The 26,514-nt window shown below is 31.4% G+C and overlaps 2 protein-coding genes across 3 annotated transcripts in view; both read right to left on the reverse strand.

Moving 5' to 3' along the window:
- The window catches only part of LOC126748056 (uncharacterized), a 1,030,708-nt gene that overhangs the window by 1,002,972 nt on the left and 1,222 nt on the right, over positions 1-26,514 (reverse strand). The window lies entirely within an intron of this gene.
- LOC126748067 (uncharacterized) lies at positions 17,632-22,365 on the reverse strand. Its single transcript, XM_050457075.1, has 2 exons — positions 20,515-22,365; positions 17,632-17,721 (listed from the first exon to the last, which is right to left on the reverse strand). The coding sequence occupies exons 1-2, from the start codon at positions 21,206-21,208 to the stop codon at positions 17,714-17,716; spliced, it is 702 nt and encodes a 233-aa protein (XP_050313032.1). The 5' UTR covers positions 21,209-22,365; the 3' UTR covers positions 17,632-17,713.

Consider the following 26,514-nt stretch of genomic DNA (forward strand, 5'->3'; position numbering starts at 1 on the left):
ACTGGGAATTAAGTAATTAAATATAATATTTAAATGAAGAATTTATTTATTTGAAAGGAATATTTTCACCAATTTTTAAATATTATATAAAAATTAATTTTGTATCAGCATTTTAGTAATAAATGAATCATAAATGATAAAAAACCAAGAAGCAAAACTTTTTTTTTATTTTTTTCTTTAATCTATCTGAATCTATAATTTTTTTAAATAAAGAACTTAAAGCGAAAGTTTTTAAGTTATTTCATGGAAAATGGATTTAGGAATATTAGCGCTTTGGGTCAGCCACTAACGTCGGCTGAACGTAGCCATTGATTAAATAACAGGGAGCACGGACTATAATTTACTTGCTGGCAACCGACACATGCTGCGTTCTCGATTTGGGTCGCTGAACTCCATCGAACGTAGCTTCATAGACATGCATACCTATATGTATTTTATCAGTTTCATACAAATATGTATACTCAACTTATATTGTACAAATATGTATGAGAAAAAGAATGACTTTGCTAAATAAGACTGACAAAAATCTCATAATTTCATTCAAGTTTATATATATTTTGCCTATGTGACCTTTTGTGTACCTAGAATGATTACATAGTATGATTTGTTTTCATCCTGGTCAACAATTCAAGGGCTGTGAGACCCATTAGTTGTAAACTAGGAGGAATTGCATGTTTTAACTGCTGATTAGTATACCACACAACCAGAAAGAAATAAGCTAATTGAAGTATGTTAGGATTCTGCAGAGATCATGAAATGTGTTTGATGGCGCTCAGACCATGTACTTAAGAACATCCATCAAGAAATCATCAAGATTCTACCATATTGATGAAATTGGGAAACCAGGAAGAACTGTCTGTCTTTACTATTGATTAGACTACACAGCCAGAAATAAATAAGCTACATGAAGTATGTTAGGATTCCCCAGAGATCATGAAATGTGTTGGTGCATTCATATGAGGAAGGAAATAAAAATTAGAAGTAAACAGGAATGTAACAACTGAACTGTGACACAAACTGTAGACAATTAACTTTTTTGTTGTGAACAAAATGGAGCAAGATTTCAATAAAGTTTCACTTGATGATCACTGGATTTTTTCACCAGAAGCTGGATGCATTTATAATTTATATACTTTATGTTGTCTCAATGAAATATACATATGTAATTATATATACTTTATTTGTTTTGAATCTTGAATAGGCAAAAAGGCACAAGAATTTTTCAACTAAACCTAAAAACCCTATTGTTGGGAAGAAAATAAAACATATTTCATGTTTATATTCCATAACCTGTTTATTGTTTTATCAACTTTTCTCATACAGTTATTTACTTTTTAATAATTAAAGAGAAAAATGATCTATAATAAAGGTTGAGTTTTATTCAAGATAACATTCCTTAAGGCATAAACCATATTTGTCTTTACTCTCATATAAAGCAGATATTGGGACAGTTTTCTAAGAGCTACCGTTTATATGTGGTGATCAGTTTAAATTTGTACATACACTGAAATATTTATACATACTGTATATACATCTGAAATATTTCATATTTCAGACAGTATTTATACCTGAATATTCTTACATACTTAACTTAAGAACTAATTTATTCTTTTACTTAATTATAATACATCTTGTTAAATCAATGTTTTTAATTTATTTAGAAAGTCTTTTAAGATATGTACTTAAGTCATTAATAAGTTACAATGTCTTGCAGAACAGCAAACATATCTTGTTGTCAAATTGGTATACACTAGCTGAAAGTGAGCAAAACAAAAATCCAAGGACTAACCCTTGAAGCACACTTACAATTATCTTTTAGTTTCTCATAATGCTCTCGGTCAAATAAATATGTTAAATCATTTATAATATTTTTGTTAGATTAGCTATTTTACAATTTTATTTTCCTGTACAAAAGAAACATGAATACTTACCCAATTCTCTTAAATATTCCTAGTTTGTGTTTCGATGAGATCACTCATCATTATCAGACTCTAACACCACATAGCTGTAATGTTTACATGAAAAACCAGTAAGTTTATAAGTTTTTCTGTCCTCCTAACCCAACCCAACCCGCTATATTATTTCAATTTTTTAGGTAGGAAAAATAAATGGTGAACACAGTTAAATAACTAAGTAAAATCATCTTTATTTCATGAACTTATGTTACACTTACACATCACTTTATGTGATAGAAAAAAGAGATTTAACAAAAATAGCTGTTAATTATGTTTATATTCCATAACCTGTTTATTGTTTTATCAAATTTTGTCATACAGTTATTTACTTTTAATAATTAAAGAGAAAAATTATCTATAATAAAGGTTGATTTTTATTTAAGATTCCATTCCTTAAGGCATAAACCAAACTTGCTCTATATTACTTTGCACTCAAAAGCATACAACTATTATCCATTTTATACATAATATCTTTAATTTTCATCAAAATGTCTATAATAAATAGTTTACATTTTAAAACATACAATTAAAATTTGCACTTTTTAGGCAAACAATCTTTACTCTCATATAAAGCAGATATTATTGACACAGTTTTCTAAGAGCTACTGTTTATAAGTGGCGATCAGTTTAAATTTGTACACTTAATCCAAAATGTTTCATAGACAGTTCTATTTATACCTGAATATTCTTACATACTTAACTTAAGAACTAATTTATTCTTTTGCTTAATTATAATACATCTTGTTAAATCAATGTTTTTAATTTATTTAGAAAGTCTTTTAAGATATGTACTTAAGTCATTAATAAGTTACAATGTCTTGCAGAACAGCAAACATATCTGGTTGTCAAATTGGTATGCTAGCTGAAAGAGAGGACAACAAAAATCCAAGGAGTAACCCTTGAAGCACACTTACAATTATCTTTTAGTTTCTCATAATGCTCTCGGTCAAATAAATATGTTAAATCATTTATAATATTTTTGTTAGATTAGCTATTTTATAATTTTATTTTCCTGTAGAAAAAGAACATGAATACTTACCCAATTCTCTTAAATATTCCAAGTTTATGTGTTTCGATGAGTTCACTCATCATTATCAGACTCTAACACCATATAGCTGTAATGTTTACATGAAAAACCAGTAAGTTTATAGGTTTTTCTGCCCTTCTAAACCAACCCAACCTGCTATATTATTTCAATCTTTTAGGTAGGAAAAATAAACACGATTAAATAATTAAGTAAAATCATCTTTATTTCATGAACTTATGTTACACTTGCATATCACTTTATGTGATAGAAAAGAGAGATTTAACAAAAACAGCTGTTCTTACACCTAATTTAAACATAAACATAATTTGTTAATGCCATATACACAAAGGTGCTCACATATGTCGCAGAGAAAATCTTTACACTTCTTAATATTATTATTAATCAAAGGATTTAAAGCCTAAAAGTTTTAGATTATAATTACATATATAAGAAATCATCATTTAGAAATTCTTGTATTGAGAACAAACATTTTTTTAACAGATATTATTTTATAGTAAATTTATATTGCAGTAAAAAACTTGGTAGGTAACAGTTTAATGGTAGCAAGGAGAGCATTATAAAGTTTGGGAGCATAAAAGGAAACCCAACACTTAACCTTGTGTATCCTATAAAAATTTGTATATATATGTTCTCTATTTCTCGTAAAATGAAAATTGTACAATTTTGTGTGTGGAGTAATCACTAATATGATGTTTAATATGTACTAAACTATATGATCTATAAATACTTCTCTGTAAGGAAACTATCTTTGGTATCTAAATAATATAGAATATAGAACAACAACAATAAGATAAAAAAAAGTCTCTCCAGTTTTGGACTGGCTTTTTCTGCTTCTTTTCACCACCATCTTCCACCTTATCATCAACTCAACACTTGAAACATCTAGCTGCCAGAATCTGCATTCCTCCCCTTCGATAGTGCCACAACTGGATGCTATCTACTGCTTCGATTATCCTCTTAGATGTTTTAAAGCCTGGCATCTCGCTGACCTGAGCATTCAGACTAAGTCTCTCTGTTGCTCTCTGCTGCCAGTCATGAGCAAAACCATTAAGATACCCTTGCATGGACGTTAATTGTTAGACCATACAGATATCTATTTGTTATTCATATTTGACTAGGGACACATAACTGTAGTTGAATTTCCTTACTCTTTTAAGGTTACACACCTCTTGGGTGAAAACTGATTATATGCTTATATGCAAGGTGTAATATAACATTTACAGCGTTTAGTTAAGCGGAAATTTGCCAATCTTTCACATTTTGGGCCTTATTCTAACTAATAAGTTCAATATTTTCTCCTTTTTGGTCTTGTTATTTATTTACATAATACATGTAGAGGTTAGGTTGTCATTGCATTAAAGGTTACATTACATTAAGGCCTACCTTTAACGCTTGCGTTTTCTTCACAATTCAAATATTCACAGTCCACATTTAGATTTTGTGTTAAAATAAATAAATAGTAATTAAACTTTCACTCCCGCACCCAAAATGCCATGTATGAGTCCTTCCGTCGCATGAAAACACGGTAAATTCTAAAACTTTACAACTTTGTCGAATGATCACAGCTAAAGGAAGGCGACTTGGTAAAAGATATGCACATGATCGGATTCTCCAGAGTCTCTAGAATTATTCCATACCGATTTCGGGAAATTCTGAGCTAATTTAAGTATTTTATCAATGAAAATAAGAAGAAAGACCGAGCAGATTCATCCACGTTGACGTCATGTCACTGATGTCATCAAAACTGCGGTAAAAGTCGGTATTAAAATCGCCCGTAGACGTCAAAATCGACCATTTTCAGACGATGTTTTAGGGTATAAAAAATGGTTTTTCCCTTATGATTTGTACATGGAAAAATAGTATAAAGCCTTAGGAGCAGTTTAACATCAATTCTGGACCGATTCCAATCGGTTTTAGTAGTTAAATTTCGATTATAAAAAGGGTCTTATTTTCGAACGGAAACGGGCGAAAAGCGCAGGTTTCATTGCCTGGGTGACGGGTTTGTTGGGTGCTAGACCACTTATGGATTGTACCATGACCATCGGGCGACGGGGGGGTACAGCATTCCAATGGTCCATTTTTGGCACTTTTCATATAAAATTAAATTTTCTTGGAAAATTGTTATATTTGAAACAAAACGGTATATAGTGTATTATAGCCAGATAAATTCCGCGTGTCTGAAGGCAAAAATGGCCTTTCTACGTTGCATAGGTATGCCAGTATTAAGCGTCAAAGTTAAAAAAAGGTGTAGAGCAAAAACTACTCTACGTAGATGACTGTAGAGTTTATCAAAAAAAAGCTCTTAAAAAGTACTATAAATGTTGAAAGTTTGAAATCTCCAAGTGCAACCCTTAAAAAGTTATTAAATAAAATGTGATTTTTTTTTGTCAAGTTTTTGGACCTTCATGGGGAAAATTTATTATTACTCGCCCTGTATGGTTCATAAAAATTTCGATTATACCGCATTTCAAAGACAAAAGACGAAGCTTTTTTTTGATATTTTTTTTTTTTCGAAATAAGTTCCGTTTGGCGCCAAATTCAAAAAAACTGAAAATGCCAGAACTCGTTAAAAAAATTTTTTTGAAAAAAAAGCTCTAAATATGTTATTTCTCTCATAAAACTAAGTCTTTTCGCAAAAAAACTTTTTTTATAAAAATTATGTTTTAGCCTCTGGACCATTTTGAATTTTTTTTTTACTCAACTTTAATCGCTTATAATAAATCACCCTGTATACGGATCTGGCCCAAAAAGTATACAGACACGGTTCTCCCTATGTCCATTTAGGCCTGAAAATTTCAATTTATTCCATTGCGTTAAAATTGAGATCTCGTGAAAAAATGAATTTTGTCCCGTTTTTTTACCAATTTTTGACTTCAACTCGGTACTGCTTCGTTCGGGGGTACCGGAAAAAAAAATTGTTTACGGATTCATCATGCTCAATGTATTGAGAAGCCACATGCCAAATTTCATCGTTTCGCTAGCCATACAGCCAAAGATATGAATTTTTATTTCCCAAAAAACACGGTTAGAAGTGCTCTAGGTCGCGCACATAATATAGTCGCTAGACGCTCCTATATAACAAGTATAGTCGCTTCGCTCCTATACTTTTGGTCCGTGGGGACCAGTTTGGAACCTTTAGGTCTTGTCAGTGATGGGCCTTAGAGGATTTCTTAAAAAAAGTCGCAAATTATCAGGTGTACTTAGGTGAGGCTAACGTTTATCTGCCAAGGAAAGAGAGGACCAGTTGTTGGGGTATCATGCTTCAAAGAACCATAATTTGTTATATAGTCGCGTTGTGTGTCAATATACTGTCTTATATTTCAAATATCTGTGAAAGTATATTAATTGTATTCTAAATAAAGCCTGAATACCAAATTCGAACAGAATCGGACCAATAGCAAAAAAGTTACGGTAGTCACGTGACCTAGGCTGAAACTTAAATGTCATAATTTATTAGTTGTATCCTAAATAAACCATAAATACCAAATTCAGAGAGAAGTTCCCATAAGGGTCTATTTACTTAAATAGAACAAACAGGGATTTTACGTCGATTTGTTTCAATTTTTCTTTTTATTTTGAAATGTAATAGTAATAAAATATCAAAAGAATTGACAGCAGGAGAATAAGAAATAAAAGAAACCATCAACGAATTAAATCGAAGCTATAGAAGCCGAGATATAAGTAAAAATGTGGGAAAAACAAAAGAAAACTGGTTTTTTCCCACGGTATAATTTTTTTTCTTAAAATAATTTATGACAAATTTTAGTTTTAGCCCTAAACTTGTAATTTTCACTAAAAAAACCCAAGAAAAAAAAATTTTTTTTTGCTCCAAAATCGACAGGGGTATAGCCATGAAAAATTGCGAAAAAATGGTTTTTATTTTTTTCTAAATAAACTATAACTCTGACAACTTTTTGTCTTAAACAAAAGTTTTCGGGAATATTACGAGGTATCCGAATGTTAAAACGAATTGATTCTAGCTATCACAGAATCGGAGAAAATTGTAAAAAACTATTAATCATAAATATCAAAATATCAAGAGCCCTATGGAAAAATTTCAATTTTTTATTTTTTTATCTTGTACTACTTCAGGATACCTTTCAAAAAGGTTATTATCGATTTGACTCTAAAATAAACAGAAAACCTATTTCTTTGCATTTTTCGATTTTGAACCAAAATCCGGGCTCAAAATGAGCATTTTTTCAAAATATGCTCCGATTTCAAAAATTTTTTCTTCTGGTTAAAAATCATTCAAAAACTAATAAAAAAGCTTAATAACAAAATTTTCCACGATTTATACGAGTGCCATAATATAAAGGGAAATATTAGGTCCCACAAGAGTCTATGTATAGGGATAAGACAACCGGGTTTTTACGTCGATTTTTTAAATTTTTTAGTTTTATTTCGAAAGGCAATTGTAATAAAATATGAAAAAAATTAACAGGATGAGAATAAGGAATAATAGAAACCATCAACGAATTGAATCGAAGCTATAGAAGTCGAGATATTAGTAAAAATGTAAAAAAAAAATTAAAGAGATCTCGTTTTTGCCCACGGTACCATTTTTTTTCTTAAAATTAAAATCGACAAATCATAATGTAAGCCCTATGATGGCAATATCCAGTAAAAAAAACCCAAGAAAAAAAAATTTTTTTTTTGCTCCATAATCGAAAGGGGTATAGCCATGAAAAATTTCGAAAAAACGGTTTTTATTTTTTTCAAAATAAACTATAACTCTGACAACTTTTTGTCTTAAACAAAAGTTCTAGGGAATGTTACGAGGTATTCGAATGTTAAAACGAGTTGATTATAGCTATCACAGAATCGGAGAAAATTGTAAAAAACTATTAATCATAAATATCGAATTATCAAGAGCCCTATAGAAAAATTTCAATTTTTAATTTTTCTATCTTGTACTACTCCAGGATACCTTTTAAAAAGGTTATTATCGATTTGACTCTAAAATGAATAGAAAACCTATTTATTTGCATTTATCGGTTTTCGAACAAAATCCGGCCAAAAATGAAATATTTTTCAAAACATGCTCCAAATTCAAAATTTCTTTTTTCTGGCTAAAGACCATTCAAAAAGTAATGAAAAAGCTTTATGACAAAATTTTTCAAAATTTATAATAATGCTACAATATTATGAAATAAGAGATATTGTAGTATTCGAGATAAGTTCCCTTTAAAGCCTATGTATTCGAACCGATGATTTTTTATTTTTTTTTAAAGGCAAATTTAAGAAATAATTTAACTAATTAAGATAAAAGGAATAGGGTAATACAAAGTATTATCTACAAATATATACATATCATCTAATAGCAAATTTCAATCAAATAGGAAATTTTGATAGTCACGTGACCCTAGAACTTAATATTTTAAAATTTTGTAAAAAATCAACAATTGCATCCTAAATAAACCCCAAATTCCAAATTTGAACCCAATCGGATCAATAGCAAAAAAGTTATGGAAGTCACGTGACTTTAAAATTCAATATGTCAAATTCCTGTCAGAATTTATTACTTGCATCCTAAATAAAGCCCAAATACTAAATTTCAACCCAATCGGATCAATCGCAAAAGAATTATGAAAGTCACGTGACTTTAAAATATAATTTGTCAATTATCTGTCAAAATTTATTAATTGTATCCTAAATAAAGCCCAAATACCAAATTTGAACCCAATCGGACCCATAGCAAAAAAGTTACAATAGTCACGTGACCCGGAAGTCAAATGTCAAATATCTGTCAAAAATTAATAATTGCATCCTAAATAAAGCCCAAATACCAAATTTGAACCCAATCAGACCAATAGCAAAAAAGTACCAATAGTCACGTGACCTGGAAGTCAAATGTCAAATATCTGTGAAAAATTAATAATTGCATCCTAAATAAACCCCAAATACCAAATTTCAATCAAATCGGACAAATAGGAAGAAAGTTAAGGTAGTCACGTGACCTTAAAACATAGTCATGTCAAATATCTGTAAAAATTTATTAATCTTATCCGAAATAGGTACTAGGTACCAAATTTCAACCAAATCGCACCAATACCACAAAAGTTATGATACTCGACTAACCTTAAAAATCAATAATTTCAAAAAATTTTTATTTATAACCCAAAAGCAATGTTTAAGAATTATTAACATATATTAATAATAAACTAAATAGTAAAAACTCACCTAATATCTAAATTTTTATTTAAATTAAATAGATCATTACGACTGACCGCTGTATATATTCGAATAATTTTAATAAAATAATCGGGCAAATTTCATTTCGTCTCACCCCGGTTATAAAACCACTGACTTTTCAAAAAAACGGCATTTTTTGAAGACGTCAAAATGTTTGCCGAATTTTCCTGGCCGCAATACACAATTTCCCCAATTGATGTGCAGCATTCGGAAAAGCCATTCATTTTCTGATTCGGTGCTTCCTTTCCCTGATCATTTCCGGTTCATTTCATTCATCATATTTTACAAAAAACCCAACCAAGTCCGGCCACCTGTCACGAGCAAAAATTCTTAACCACAATGCGTCAAAGTATTGTTCCCACTAGCCATTTCATCAAGTTTAGGTTGACACCTCCAATTACCTGCAAAAACGCAAAAAATGGACTTTTTTCATAAAATCGCATATTTTCGGGTACTTGTACTATCGCTGGAACCCTGAAATTTTTAGTATTGTTGTAAAACAAAATTTCGGATCCTTTAGATGTTGTTCATCTTTTCACCATGTACAGGGACGCGGCAAATGAATTAAACGCGAAAATTCGAATTGCTTAGAACCTATTAAAGTTGGAAGATTGTAATTTTACACAAATAATGGAGTTATTAAAGTATTTAAGCCTGAGCCTGAATATAAATTGTCCAGGTGCAACTACTAAAAAGTTATTAAATAAAATGTGATTTTCGGTCGGACCTTCATGGGTAAAGTTCATTATTGCTCGCCCTGTATGGTTCCCAAAAATTTCGGTTATATGGCATATGAAAGGTAAAGGATGAAGTTATTTTTTGAAAAAAAAATTTTCCCAAAATAAGTATCGTTTGGCGGAAAATCCCAAAAAACTGAAAATGCCAGAACTCTTAAAATAAATTTTTACAAAAAAAAGCTCCAAGTATGTCAAATCTCTTATAAAATAAAGTCTTTTCGCCGAAACACTTTTTTTATAAAAATTTTTTTTTAGCCTCTGGAGAAGTTGAATTTTTTTTTAGTCACTTTTGTTCGCTTATAACAACTCACCCTGTATAACGATCGGGCCCAAAAAGTATACAGACATGAATTACTATAAGTCTTTTATGCCTAGAATTTTCAATTTTTTTGACAGCGTTAAAATTGAGATCTCGTGCAAAAATGAATTTTGACCCGTTTTTTTACGAATTTATGACTTTGAGACAGTACCGCTCCGTTGGTGGTATCGGAAAAAAAAATTCGTTTACGGATCCATCATCCCAATGTATGTGAGAGACCCTATGCCAAATTCATCGTTTCGCTAGCCATACAGCCAAAGATATGAATTTTTATTTCCAAAAAAACACGATTTTTCGGGCCCGACGTGGCCATAATATAGTCTGCGACTATATAACAAGTATAGTCGCTTCGCTCCTATACTTTTGGTCCGTGGGACCAGTTTGGAACCTTTAGGTCTTGTCTGTGAAAAGGCATAAGGTAATTAAAAAAAAAATCAAAAACTATCAGGTGTAATTAGGTGAGTCGGGGAGGCTAACGTTTACCTGCCAAGGAAAGAGAGGACCAGTTGTTGGGGTATCATGCTTCAAAGAACTATAATTTGTTATATAGTCGCGTTGTGTGTCAATATACTGTCTTATATTTCAAATATCTGTGAAAGTATATTAATTGTATTCTAAATAAAGCCTGAATACCAAATTCGAACAGAATCGGACCAATAGCAAAAAAGTTACGGTAGTCACGTGACCTAGGCTGACACTCAATTCAGTTATCTGTCAAATTTATTAGTTGTATCCTAAATAAACCATAAATACCAAATTCAGAGAGAAGTTCCCATAAGGGTCTATTTATTGAAATAGAACAAACGGGATTTTACGTCGATTTGTTTTAATTTTTCTTTTTATTTTAAAATGTAATAGTAATAAAATATCAAAAGAATTGACAGGAGAAGATAAGAAATAAAAAAAACCATAACTAAATGAATCGAAGCTATAGAAGCCGAGATATAAGTAAAAATGTGGAAAAACAAAAGAAAACTGGTTTTTTCCCACGGTATATAATTTTTTTCTTAAAATAATTTATGACAAATTTTAGTTTTAGCCCTAAACTTGTAATTTTCACATAAAAAAACCAAAGAAAAATTGTTTTTTTTTTTGGTCGAAAATCGAAAGGGGTATACCCACGAAAATTTAAAAAAAAATGGTTTTATTTTTTATAAATAACATATAACTCTGACAACTTTTTGTCTTAAACAAAGTTTTCGGAAATATTACGAGGTATCCGTGCGTTAAAACGAATCGGTTCTAGCTATTATACAATCGGAGAAAATTGGAAAAAACTATTAAACATAAATATCGAATTATCAAGAACCCTATGGAAAAATTTTAATTTTTAATTTTCTATCCTGTACTACTTCAGAGTATCTTTAAAAAAGATTATTACCAATTTGACTCTAAAATGAACGGAAAAACCTATTTCTTTGCATTTTTCGATTTTCGTACAAAATCCGGGTCAAAATGACAATTTTTTCAAAATATGCTCCGAATTCAATATTTCTTTTTTCTGGTTAAGACCATTCAAAAAACTAGTAAAAAAGTCTAATAACAAAAATTTCCACGATTTATACGAGTGGCACAATATAAAGGTAAAATTAGGTCCCATAAGAGTCTATGTATTTACAGTCGATTTTTAAAATTTTTCAGTTTATTTCGAAAGGCAATTGTAATAAAATATAAAAGAATAACAGGAGAGAATAAGGACTAATAGAAACTATCAACGAATTGAATCGAAGCTATACAAGTCGAGATATTAGTAAAAATGTGAAAAAAAAATAAAAGAAAACTCGTTTTTTCACACGGTACCATTTTTTTCTTAAAATTATAATCGACAAATTATAATGTAAGCCCTAAGTTGGCAATTTCCAGTAAAAAAAACCATGAAAAAAAAATTTTTTGTGCTCCAAAATCGAAAGGGGTATAGCCATGAAAAATTGTGAAAAAATGGTTTTTATTTTTTTCTAAATAAACTATAATTCTGACAACTTTTTGTCTTAAACAAAAGTTTTCGGGAATATTACGAGGTATCCGAATGTTAAAACAAATTGATTATAGCTATCACAGAATCGGAGAAAATTGTAAAAAACTATTAAACATAAATATCGAAATATCAAGAGCCCTATGGAAAAATTTCAATTTTTTATTTTTCTATCTTGTACTACTCCAGGATACCTTTCAAAAAGGTTATTATTGATTTGACTCTAAAATGAACATAAAACCTATTTATTTGCATTTATCGATTTTCGAACAAAATCCGGCCCAAAATGAAAATTTTTCAAAACATGCTCCAAATTCAAAATTTCTTTTTTCTGGCTAAAGACCATTCAAAAAGTAATGAAAAAGCTTTATGACAAAATTTTTCAAAATCTATAATAATGCTACAATATTATGAAAGAAGATAAGTTCCCTTTAAAGCCTATGTATTCGAACCGATGATTTTTTAATGTTTTTTAAAAAGGCAAATTTAAGAAATAATTTAACTAATTAAGATAAAAGGAATAGGGTAATACAAAATATAATCTATAAATATATAAATATCATCTAATAGTAAATTTCAATCGAATAGGAAATTTTGATAGTCACGTGACCCTAAAACTTAATATTTTAAAATTTTGTAAAAAATCAACAATTGCATCCTAAATAAACCCCAAATTCCAAATTTGAACCCAATCGGATCAATAGCAAAAAAGTTATGGAAGTCACGTGACTTTAAAATTCAATCGGTCAAATTTCTGTCAAAATTTATTAATTGCATCCTAAATAAAGCCCAAATACAAAATTTCAACCCAATCGGATCAATAGCAAAAGAATTATGAAAGTCACGTGACTTTAAATTATAATTTGTCAATTATCTGTTAAAATTTATTAATTGTATCCTAAATAAAGCACAAATATCAAATTTGAACCCAATCAGACTCATAGCAAAAAAGTTACAATAGTCACGTGACCCGGAAGTCAAATGTCAAATATCTGTCAAAAATTAATTATTGCATTCTAAATAAAGCCCAAATACCAAATTTGAACCCAATCGGACCAATAGCAAAAAAGTTCAATCGGACCAATAGCAAAAAAGTTACAATAGTCACGTGACCTGGAAGTCAAATGTCAAATATCTGTGAAAAATTAATAATTGCATCCTAAATAAACCCCAAATACCAAATTTCAATCAAATCGGACAAATAGGAAGAAAGTTAAGGTAGTCACGTGACCTTAAAACATAGTCATGTCAAATATCTGTAAAAATTTATTAATCTTATCCGAAATAGGTACTAGGTACCAAATTTCAACCAAATCGCACCAATACCAAAAAAGTTATGATACTCGACTAACCTTAAAAATCAATAATTTCAAAAAAATTTTATTTATATCCCAAAAGCAATGTTTAAGAATTGTTAACATATATTAATAATAAACTAAATAGTAAAAACTCACCAAATATCTAAATTCTTATTTTAAATTAAATAGATCATTACGACTGACCCGTGTATATTTTCGAATAATTTTAGTAAAATAATAGGGCAAATTTCATTTCGTCTCACCCCGGTATAAAACCACTGACATTTCAAAAAAACGGCATTTTTGGAAGACGTCAAAATGTTTGTCGAATTTTCCTGGGCGCAATACACAATTTCCCCAATTGATATGCACAGATTCGGAAAGCCCATTCATTTTCTGATTCGGTGCTTCCTTTCCCTGATCGTTTCCGGTTCATTTTCATTCATAATTTTACAAAAAACCCAACCAAGTCCCGGCCACCTAAAACCAGCAAAAAATTTGTATCCACCATGCGTCAAAGTATTGTTCCCACTAGCCATTTCATCAGAGTTTAGGTTGACACCTCCAATTACCTGCAAAAACGCAAAAAAATGGACTTTTTTCATAAAATCGCATTTTTCGGGTACTTGTACTATCGCTGGAACCCTGAAATTTTAGTATGTGTTGTAAAACAAAATTTTGGATCCTTTAGATGTTGTTTGATCTTTTCACCATGTACAGGGACGTGGCAAATGAATTAAACGCGAAAATTCGAATTGCTCAGAACCTATTAATGTTGGAAGATTGTAATTTTACATAAATATTGGGGTTATTAAAGTATTTAATCCCTGAGAATATAAATGGTCCAGGTGCCACCACTAAAAAGTTATTAAATAAAATGTGATTTTCAGGTCGGACCTTCATGGGTAAAGTTCATTATTGCTCGCCCTGTATGGTTCCCAAAAATTTCGTTTATATGGCATATAAAAGGTAAAAGATGAAGTTATTTTTTGAAAAAAAAATTTTTCTCAAAATAAGTATCGTTTGGCGGAAAATTCCAAAAAACTGAAAATTCCAGAACTCGTAAAATAAATTTTTTACAAAAAAAAGCTCCAAGTATGTTAAATCTCTTATAAAATGAAGTCTTTTCGCCGAAACACTTTTTTTATAAAAATTTTTTTTTAGCTTCTGGAGAAGTTTGAATTTTTTTTTTAGTCACTTTTGTTCGCTTATAACAACTCACCCTGTATACCGATCGGGCCCAAAAAGTATACAGACACGTAAGCCCCAAGAACCCATATATCCTGAAAATTTCAACTCGATTGAACGCTTTAAAATTGAGATCTCGTGAGCAACTCGATTTTTACCAATTTTTTTACGAATTTTTGACTTTGAGACAGTACCGCTCCGTTTGGTGGTACCGTAAAAAAAATTCGTTTACGGATCCATCATTCCCAATGTATTGAGAGACCCTATGCCAAATTTCATCGTTTCGCTAGCCATACAGCCAAAGATATGAATTTTTATTTCCAAAAAAACACGATTTTTCGGGCCCGACGTGGCGTGCATAATATAGTCTGCGACTATATAACAAGTATAGTCGCTTCGCTCCTATACTTTTGGTCCGTGGGGACCAGTTTGGAACCTTTAGGTCTTGTCTGTGAAGGGCTATAAAGGAATTCTTAAAAAAAAAACAAAAATTATCAGCTGTACCAACGTTTATATGCCAAGGAAAGAGATGACCAGTGGTTGGGGTATCATGCTTCAAAGAACCATAATTTGTTATATAGTCGCGTTGTGTGTCTTATATTTCAAATATCTGTAAATGAAATAAATCAATATAAGGAGAAAAGCTGCACAATTAAATTAATTGAACTCGATTCTTATATTTTAACCAAAACAAAGTTTTAATCGCCCCTGTAGTATGGAATCGAGGTTATTTCATTTAATGCTCTCTTAGAAACAATACAATACGAACGGTAACTTCAGGTGAACGATACAGCGTCCCTAACAACCATTATTTGGGTTTTTTTTGTGAGTTCGTCATGAACGTAGACGAAATTGCCCAAAGTTTGGAGGCGCTAATGGAGTTTACACCGGTAAGAATTAATTTAGACTATATTTTAAATAAGTGAATTGTTATATTTTATTGAATATCTAGTCAGAACCTCAGGGGAAGAAAAGCCAACCCAACCCAACCCAACCCGAACCAACCCACCCAATCCAACCCGAACCAACCCACCCAACCCAACCCGAACCAACCCACCCAATCCAACCCGAACCAACCCACCCAACCCAACCCGAACCAACCCACCCAACCCAACCCGAACCAACGCAACCCAACCCAACCCAATAATCGTAAGTATAAAATTCTCTGGAATACTGACAACTTTCTTTTCATTTGTCACAGAAAACGAAAGATTTCAAATCTTTTATTTTGTTACAGAGGAAAATTACAATAGGTAGAGGCAAAGGGGAAGGAACTGGAGGAAGAAAAGGCTGGAACGACAGCACGAGCAATCGGTTCTTCATAAACAGAGTAATATATAACTTTTTTATATTAATTTTCTTTTCAAATTTATATAGATTAAGGTTTGTTATATATTATTTTTTTTTAGAAGTATTACTGTCGGTAGTAACCGACGCCATGGCCTCGGTGGCCTCCGCCGTGCTGAAGCACACGGGGGCCACTACAAGCGGGTACCAGTGGCGAGGGGGCTCGAGGAGGGGCCGAGGTCGTGGCAGGGGAAGGGGGAGGGTAGAGTAGGTTTTAATTTTAGATTCATTTAATTTTTTATGTTATTTATTAATGTTTATGTAATTTTTTATGTTATTTATGTTAAGTTATAGTTAAGTTATTTAATAAGTTATTGATAGTATGTAAGTTATAGTTATGTAGATAGTAAAGTCCAGTTCAACGATACATTAGAATGGTCATTCGTCAAAACACCAGCATTCTACCTGCCAAACAATGTCATCCACCTTCTATTTACATTGTTTGGCAGGTGGAATGATGGTGTTTTGACGGGTGACCATTCTAATATATCGTTGCACTGGACTTAATAAGTTGTTGCGTTTAATTATTTTTTAATAAAAAAAAACAAATAAATAATTTATTATTTATACTGGATTGCCTGTATTATTCTAAAAGTGAAAGTCTTTTGAGAAAAGTGTGAAAGGGTTTTTTAACTTTAATAATATCCTAAAGGCAGGCTATAGACTGCGCTATATCTGTGTTATACTTGTATATTGCTCATTGAATTAAACTAAACGCTATAAAAATACGCAATGAAAATCTTAGAACAATGAAAACGTTTTCAATGTTCTAAGTTGACAATACACAAATGTTCACAGTAGCTTCCAATTTATCATAAGTAAATAAATAAAAAATCCATTAAACTTTATTTTTTTGTAGTAAGCAAGTGGAGCGTTTCTATAGATAATTTTAACTCATACTTACTACTGGTAAGAGATGTGTTGATAAATGATTGAATAGTTTTTATTTTTTAAAAGAGAGTCTCAAACAAGTTTTTCCGTTAGTTGTTCTGTAATATATCTGAGTGAACAAAAAATAAAAATAAAATGTATGTGATATTTAAACATCATAAATCTAGAGCTTCCATGGAAGATCATTTTTATATTTATATATGTGATGTTCATTGGTGTTTCTGAAATGCAATAAAACTCTATAGTAATAACACGTATATATTATATATAATTATATCTTAACAAAATATAAAAATATTGATATTGGAATCACAAACAAAAAGCATTAAGAATTAAAATCTACTGTATTCGAAATTGGTTATTTGTAATCTATTATTTAATTTTTAGTTAAACCTCAGGCTTCATAAGTTGACAGCGAAAGGGAAAATAATTATTACGACAACAATGAGAAAACGTAATTATAAAATTATCTAGAATTATGAAATTTTTTATTTCATTTTATTTCTCTCTTCAGAAACACTAGTATTGGTAAATTCTTCTGCGGCGGCCTCTGCTAATATAGTATGTGTAGCCATCGGATAAGGGTAGGGTAAGATAGGGCATATACTTCTCTCGTAGGTTCTTTTTTCTGTAATAATTAGACAATTAATTTTAAAAAATTATATGAAAGCAACGTTGTACCTATATTCTCCACAGGTTGGCAGTCTATTTTTGGAAAGAGCGGTACCAGAGTTGTATCAAAGTAGTAATATCGTCTTCAATCTTAATTTCCTAAATACAATATAATAAAGAATATATGATAAAAAAAATATTAAATTACTATGACAAAACATTTGTCACAATCAGAAGATAATGTTGCTGAAAAAAGAATTTTATTTGTTTAAGAATCATCCAGGACTTGAGAGGCACTTGTCAGAGCGAAAATCAGTTTTTTGTAAATCGCGAATTAATTACATCAACTTTCTCTAAAAAATTCTTAATAAATTAACATAATAATATCTCATATTTCTATCATGAACATTTATAACGAAAACTGATTTTACGAGGTTATGCTGTTTTAAATTAATATAGCATATTTAAACAAAACAGACATGGTCTGTTGATTTGCTATTTTTACAGATAAACCATACATTTCCATATCACATTGAAAATAAACCATGAAATATAAATTAAAGAATTAATTGTGCTTAGTAGCCACATAGCAAAATTATATGTTTTACAGATAAATATGAAATTGTATAGTTTACTCTCCCAGAGAGACTTTTATATTTAAATATATATTTAAAAATATATATAAAACTAGAAAAGGGATTTTCATTGAGAAAGCGAATGATTAATAGTAAGCCATGCCAATAGCACAAGGCACTTCTACAATTATCTACTATTTACCACTCACTAATCTTTATACTCCGACTTTTGATACCTCAAGACTTATTAATAGCAAAAGTTGCCTCGCCGAATGAAAAATCCGTCACCCATTGCAATAAGTAATTACATGCATTATAACAAATTGGCCATTAAGCTAGGTTTAATCACTTATCGCATAAGATGACTCTAATATATAAAGATATCACGTAGTGAAATCTTTTGGGGGGCGGGAGATCATAACCTAGTATCTGAATCGAAGTGCGTCAAGAGTTTTGGTTACAGTCGGGCCGGATAACCCCTGGATGCATGTTGAGCTAGAAGTGTGAGTAAACTGATGTTTTATTTGCTTGCAATGCAAAACTCACTGCTCATACTATTTGAATACTACTTTGCTCATTTGTAATTTTGTTTATGTTAAATAGGTTTGTCCTAGTATTTTAAGAAAATTTAGCATTTTTCTAAGAGCAATAAGTATACATCTTCTAAAGTGTTATCAAACCCAGACATTCTAGTTATGCGATTATCATCACATTTCCACCATTGATCGTTATAATTAACTATAGATGTATAATGACCAGATCCAATGGTGTTTCCATGATGCTTAACACTTTTTACTCGGAATATTTGCTCATCCAAAATAACACTTTCAGAGGCAAAATTGTAAAATTTGGTATTTATCTTATTCCCTTGAGGGCCAATTCTCTGAAGACATACTACCAAATATTTATGGCATATAACCACTGAGCGTGTTTTTAGATTATTGTTACAGTATGGGCATAATCTATCAGAGTCTTTTAGCATTAACATTGAATTAAAATCAATTAAATTGCCACAATTTTCAGGAAAATAAAGAAAATGAGTGTATATTATTTGTTCATTTTCATTCATATTAATATTACAGTTTTGACAATTTAAAAGTTCATGACCATTAGCTTTTATGAAAATGCTAAAATCATCTGCATCTAATCTTCTGATTAAAGATTGACAAAATGATTGAGCGTCCATTAGTTGATTTACAGCAAAATTTTCACCATTTCGACCAGACACCAATTGTCGAACTTTTAATGTGGAATTAATTTTGGTCAGCATAATATCATTTAGAATACTGTTTAGCGCTGTATTTCGCTTTGAAATGGAAAAGCGAAATTCAGGTAAACATAAAAATGACTGTACGATGCTATTTGCATAACATGATACCATATCGGTATTTAATAAAGCAGGCGGTTTAGTAAATAAGTTGGGGTTGTTTTCGTCATCTGAACTAATATCTACTACCATATTGTCATTATTATCTTCTACACTTTGGTAAGTAGAGATACCCAATGAATTTTGTGTTGGTAAAATTTGCATTTGCTTGGTATTAAATTTTAGTTCAGTAGAGCCTTTTGTAGATTGTTTATTTTTATCAACGTTTTTTACCTGCTTGGGAATAAAACCTTTATCATAAATACTAACCACTAGTGATTTATGGTGACTATACACAGTATTGTAAATATTGTAACTCAAATTATTAAAATTACTTAAAAGCCAATCAATTTGAGTTTTTGATTTTGTAGTTGATTCGCCAACACTCAATTTGCAACTTAAACCTTTAGATATTAAACAATTTTTCAAACCATTTTCATTTTGATTGATAATATCTTGATTAAAATCACCGATGATTAGGATATCACTTTGTTGATCAATAACCTCTTCCAAACAAAATTTAGCATGTGCAATGCTCAATTTTGGGGGAATATAAACTGCTATAACATAAATTTCATTCAAGTAAAATGTGATTGCTTGAAACACTATACCACAGAAATCTTTGGTGTATTTTTTCACTGACTTTATTTTTGCTGATACATTTTTTTTCTTGAAACAAATTATGCCAAAGGGTTTACTTACAGTTTAATCGTTATTCAGGTTGGCAAACACTTCAAAATCATTTATTTTTAAATTTTGTTTCTTTTTAAGTAACCAGGTTTCAACAAAAATTAGGAAATGTGCGTCTTTAAAAATGGGATTATTTTTTATAAATTTAAAATTTTTTGGTAGACTTTGCACATTTTGATAAGCAATAATGTATTTGACATTAGAATCATTAAGATACTGAGTGTCATACCTGGATATTATAAGTTTGTTTTCTTGCATATTTACCAGTTCTTTATAAGCAGCATCCTTTTCGGTTGCCGGTTTAGGGGCCTCAAAACTTACCAATGATGTAGAGGCCACTTAGCTTTGTGGCCCGACTACAAGCAACATAGGTACTGGTTCTCGTCATGCGATTTCCAATGTGAACAGCCACCTGTTTGTAGGTGGCACCTTGACTCTTGTGGATTGTAATTCCTTCACTGATTACAAGAGGAAACTGAAGACGCTCAACGTGAACATTGCTGCCTTTTTGAATTTTAACAGCTCTAGCAGCTCTTTCTGTGGGCGTCCAGGTGTATAACACACCCATAGACTTCCTAAGGGATTCGTTTCTCTTGCGGCATTCCTGGCCTGACTTGGAATCGAAGAACTCCATCCACACTCTGAATGGAATTTTACTTCGGTCATAGTCTATTTGACGTAGGATGCCTGTTGCACCATTGACTATTCCATCACTGGTGTCCACATTCATTGAAATCATATATTTGGCATCTACCTGCAATATTAAATTTAACATTAGGCCAAAACTCTCCCCCTTTTTTAAGCTTTTTGCGTGTTCCAGAAATAAATTTTTTAGTCGTTCTGAGCAACTCCCTTTGATAACGTCTCTGGCTTGACTTACGGCTCGCTCGGTTTTAAATGTAGACAGTTTCATTTCATTGAATGCATCTACTTCAGCATTGGTGCAAAATAAATGCATAGTGTCTTCAGGAATTTGGTCAATACTGTCGACTTCCCTGGACTTGATCAATTGCATCTTCGTCGGTCATTTTACCAAACGCCATATTATTGAGGGCAACTGCAAAAGACTTATCTTCACTCTGTCTCATTATTTCTGAAAGTTCAAAATATTTAAAATGATCCCACAGATACGTTCCGCATAATTCTTTATACGGATTTGTTTTTACTGGGCAAAAAATATACATATCCCTTACTGGGGGTAATTGACGATTATCGCCGCATAAAATTATTGAAATATTTCCAAAGATGGCGTCAGATTTAAAGATTTGCTGCAATCTACTGTTAATATGGTCAAACAATCTGGCGCCAAGCATGGAATATTCATCTATGATAATTAATTTTAAGTCATACAAATTACAATATATAGTATTAACGGTGTCATGGTGTAACGGAATTAGTTCTTCACCATACTGACTAACGGGTAACGATAATGCCGCATGTAAGGTTATACCTCCGATATTAAATGCCGCTTTACCTGTAGGCGCACAAAGTAACACTTTTAAACTTTCAGGATTATTTCCCGGTATTGAGTTGAAATGGCGCAATAACGACTGGGTTATTGCCGTAATCAGGTGACTTTTGCCTGTACCTGCTGGACCACTAAGTGTGCAGTAGAAAGTTTCCCCTTCAATTAGACTGTCTTGCACGACATTAAGGAACTGATACTGCTTGTGATTCAGTTTGCTTATGAGGGCTTCATACTCTGAATCGCTTATCTGATGAGGCGTTGGAAAAGCGATATGTTTTACTGGCGCTTCGTCGTCTTTCTTATCGATGATGTGATTGAATGGATCATAAATGGGGTTGTCTAGTCCATAAGGCATAAACTCATCATCGATTTCTCCACCGAATCCACCATCGTCTAATTGATTTGATCGGTCTTCGGCAAGTTTCAGTGCTTCGTCGATTACCTGTTCATCTAAGACATTGAACTTTTGTCGATTTGCAACAATCTCTTGGTATCGATCTTTGTATATGGTCTGTTGATCAATGTTCTCATTTTCAACTTCATCCACTTCATTTCTCCATGGGATGTATAGCATTATTTGTTCCCTATAATAGTTAAGAGGGTCTTGCTGAAGTCCATAACTACGGTAGGCTAAAATTTTAGCATGACCCCTTTTAACTAAAACGCCACTTCCATCTTTTAAGGGTAAACCATTAGTCTTTGTTTGTGCTTGTTTCTTAAAGAAATCATAATAGGCCGCAAACTCAGCCAAACATATGTTTTCCATCTCATCAGGCCGCTGTTCATAGTGTTCTATAAGACCATCACAATAAATATTGGGATGGTCATTATCCATTTCTTTAAGTTGTGCTAATGGTTTCAACATTTTTGTCCTTTCCCTGATTGGATTTGTATGGATGTATACATAGGAGGTACAGGTGTCATGCATCGGTAGTTGTAACACGCTGTAGGCGGCTTCCTGGGCACTTACTTCGCTCGCATTTAAGAAAGCTGCTGCAAGAGATTTAGGTTTGCCCTTAACATCTAAATTACCTTTTTTAATTTCTTCCATAGTCTTCATTAAAATATCAGACACACCTCTTTGGGACTTATTGATATAGTTGACTATAAAGGTGCAACAACCATATGGCTCAAAAACTAATTGAATGTAAATGTTGCTCTTCATCATGGAGAACATTTCAGCATTAAAGTTGTTAATAAAACCATCTTTTGGCAGCCTTTCTAAAAATAAAGTGGTTTTAAATATGTTGTGCTGTATAACATTAAGATACTCATCCTTAGACATACCAAGGTCAGCCAAAAAGTTTTCAAATGATAAATCTGGTTTATCCTTAAGCCTACGCATTATCATTAAAAACTTTTCAGACATGGCCTTACGTAAATCCGCTTCCTTGGTTTTGTCAATTTTTATTGGCGTTAGAATTACCGATTTATCCATTGGAAGGTATGGGATACCATACCTGCAAACTTTGTATCCCCGCACTTCTTTTTGACACGATTTAGAATGATGATGCGTATTAAACTGAATTATATCACGGACACTTTCTAAATCATTATTACAGGTAATATACCTGTTCGCGAATTCGGCACACTCTTTGAAACTTTCTGGTGTTTCTTGGAATTTTGGAGCATTTGATAACCACAATAACCCGTGAACATGAGGAGACCCACGATGTTGAAATTCTATGCGGTAATAATGATGCTCTATGGGATTTTGTTTAAAGGGTCCATTTTGACTCTTCATATGCTTAAATAGCAGTTTGAACCGATAATCAAAGTATCTGGCACAAGTTATCGGATCTGTTCTAATTAAGCGAGTTTTTTCTAAGTAGGGCATACTCGCGGCCTCCTCTAGAGTAACATCTTTTTGATCAACAACTTGTGCTAATACCTTGATTAATTCGGGCCATGCTGTTTCGGCTGCTGACACGGTAAAAAACAGTGTGGGGATTCCAAATTGGCGAATCATACACAGTAATTTTGTCTTTTCGTGCTTCCAATAAGCAGGTGAACCTGCAATTCTACTAAGAAAATGGAATCCCATGTCACTTCGAATCAGCTGGTCTAGAAAATTTGCTTGTCTTACTTGTCCAGCTGTATATTTTCCATCCTCATTCCTCTTTTTTATGACACATGTTGCAATTGCACTGGATAATTGGATTAGTTGACGTTTTTTAAATGTATACAACAGATAGTCTGTCCTTGCAAATCGCCTGTCTTTGTGCTGGAGTTGTATTTTCGTCTGGTCAGAATAGGAGAATTTTGTGAGAAATTGCTTAGCATGTCCACAGAAAAGTGTAGGAAATGAGAGTTCATCGCTAAACTGGTCAAGCATCAAATGTATTGGCGTTTTACCTTCTCCTGGGGCAAAACAGATATTTTCTAGGTTACATTTGTCAAGCAAAGTTTCTTGGCCCCCAGGATTTAAAGGCTCTTCTTCTTCATCTAAGAATTCCTCTAAATTGTATATATTGTTTTTTTCAATTGAAGATTCTTTTTGAATATTTTTATCGTCATTCTTAGATTCTAGGGGCACTTCCATTGTTTCGAAAAACGCATTATCGAACAATTCTTCAAAATTTTCACTACACACTGTTTTAGAATCCAGTTCCACCACTTTTGAGCCTTCATTTATGATCTGTGCAGAGGATTCTACTTGAGATCGTATATAGTCATTAATATTTTTTTCCCAATCATCTGATTGCTTTATGCCTTCTTGTATGTAAAGAGGTTGTTGACACAAAAATTTTGCCGCTTTTAGAACAACTGCGGGCCGTATGGTTTCCAGGAGATTATCATTTTTATAGTTCATTTTTCTCTTGAGCTTAACCTGAATAGTTTGTGTCTCCTCTACATTTCTAGGCAATAATTTGGTCGAAGTATCTATATTTATAGGGACATTTACTATTTGGCCAGTTATGTAACACTGTCGTGCATATCCTACCTGTCGGATTTGCATGAAAGGTAACCTGGCCGACACCATCCTTTCTTCAAGGATAGTCAGATCTTTTAGCTCAACTGGAATAGGGTGAACAATATTATGATTGCCGGACCAGAACTTTGGCAATTGTCCTTTATAAATATTTAATGAGCAAGACTTGCAGAAGAAAACCCCATCATTGCAAATTTGTGTAGTGAATTGGTTTCCAAATTTGTTTTTTAGTACTTGTAGATCTATTTTTTTACATGAAGTGGGAAACCATAATCGCAAACAACAACTGCATACAATGGTGGGGCCTTCTCTTAATGCTAGTTCAAACTTGGTTGGGTGATCGATTCTAGTAGGTTCCGGCTTCTTTTCAATTTTATTTATATGTGATATTTTTTTAAAGGAATCATTAACTTTTTGTTTCTTTTAAGTGACAATTTTTGATGACAATGCATCATTGTCATCAATAACCGTCAATGATTTTCGCTTATTAAACTGTGTTACAATTTCATTAAATTTTACCTTGCTGGTACTATCCTCTGAAACCATATCTTTGGGCAACTTTTGTTGCAAATTTATAGGCTTACCAGGAATTTCTAAATTTTCCTTTTTGTCACCACTGTCTTTCTTTACCATCTTGCTGGACATATATTTTTCTTTATTCTGGAGTCTTGTTGTCTTAGCAGACTTCTTATTCATTTTTGGCATCTAAAAATCCATTGAACATACTTTAATCATTAGCCTAGCTTTATTTTTGTAATTAATTCATTTGAAATCTATATCAACCTGATGTTCTATAAGAATTCAAAGACCTTCTCTGATTTATGATTTTAGGTTTTATTAAGAATTGAATTATTTTATTTTATTTAAAATTAAGAATTAAGAATTGATATATAAATATGTATAGAACTTACAATATATAGAACAATACGATAAACTGGATGAATGAAATAAAGTATCTAGGCTTTATAATTAATATTGAAAAATTAAGTATCTTTCAATAAGATGTAAAAGATTGTAAAAGTTTTTTTTGTCAAGAATTTTCCAAATTCTTTAGCTTTTTGCAAGGTTGACAATATTTAAAACAATTCTCCAGCTTCATTCTGAATATTGCTCTACCTTTTATATTTAGCCTACAATTACATAATTAGTAAGAAGAGGAGGAATTCATTTGTGTCTTCCTCAAAGTTAAATTTATTTCCATCTTGTAAAAACGAACAAAACCTCAATAATGGTCTCATAATTTTATTTTAGTTATTAAAATAGTCATTTTAATGCAGTGTGTTGATCTTTGCGATTTTATAATTTACAAATTAGTATTTCCTATTATTAATAGTTTTTTTTACAGTAAGATACACAATAAGATTATTAATATTAGTAGACACACACATATGAGTAATAAAAGCACTTTTTAAAGATGTCAATAGTTACCCAGGAATAATTTAAAAATTAACTTCCATTACGTAAATTAGCATAATTCATGAAGAATACTTTATATTATAAGATTAGACTCACAATAAACTATTGTACTTATTGTAAATAACTGCAAGTAGATTGACAACAATTAGTTTTAATTGTTGCTTTAGGAATAACTTTTAAAGTTACCATAAATACTTTTAAAAACACCACTAGACAAAAAAAATTATATGTAACAATGTTTCTAGTTTTGTTTTATACAATAAATTTCTTTACATTTTATGTAATTAAAAATTAATTTACGCCTTCGAGTATACATGTTATAAAATACCTTTAATTTAGATCCTTTAAAGCCCTAAGTAGTCTAACATATATAACCTATACATGAAAACTCAGAATCAAATCAGACCTATAGCATGCACATCTTTTACATCTGTAATCATATATTTAGGATAATGGATTTTAAAGCTGTTTAAAAGTTATAATATTGATAATATATAATTTGGAT

This window comes from Anthonomus grandis, chromosome 21, assembly GCF_022605725.1.
Source record: "Anthonomus grandis grandis chromosome 21, icAntGran1.3, whole genome shotgun sequence".
Taxonomy (NCBI): Eukaryota; Metazoa; Arthropoda; class Insecta; order Coleoptera; family Curculionidae; genus Anthonomus; species Anthonomus grandis.

What these genes read in the sequence shown, in the direction of transcription:
- LOC126748067 (XM_050457075.1), bottom strand. Translation starts at nt 21,208, where the DNA reads ATGCAATTGATCAAGTCCAGGGAAGTCGACAGTATTGACCAAATTCCT.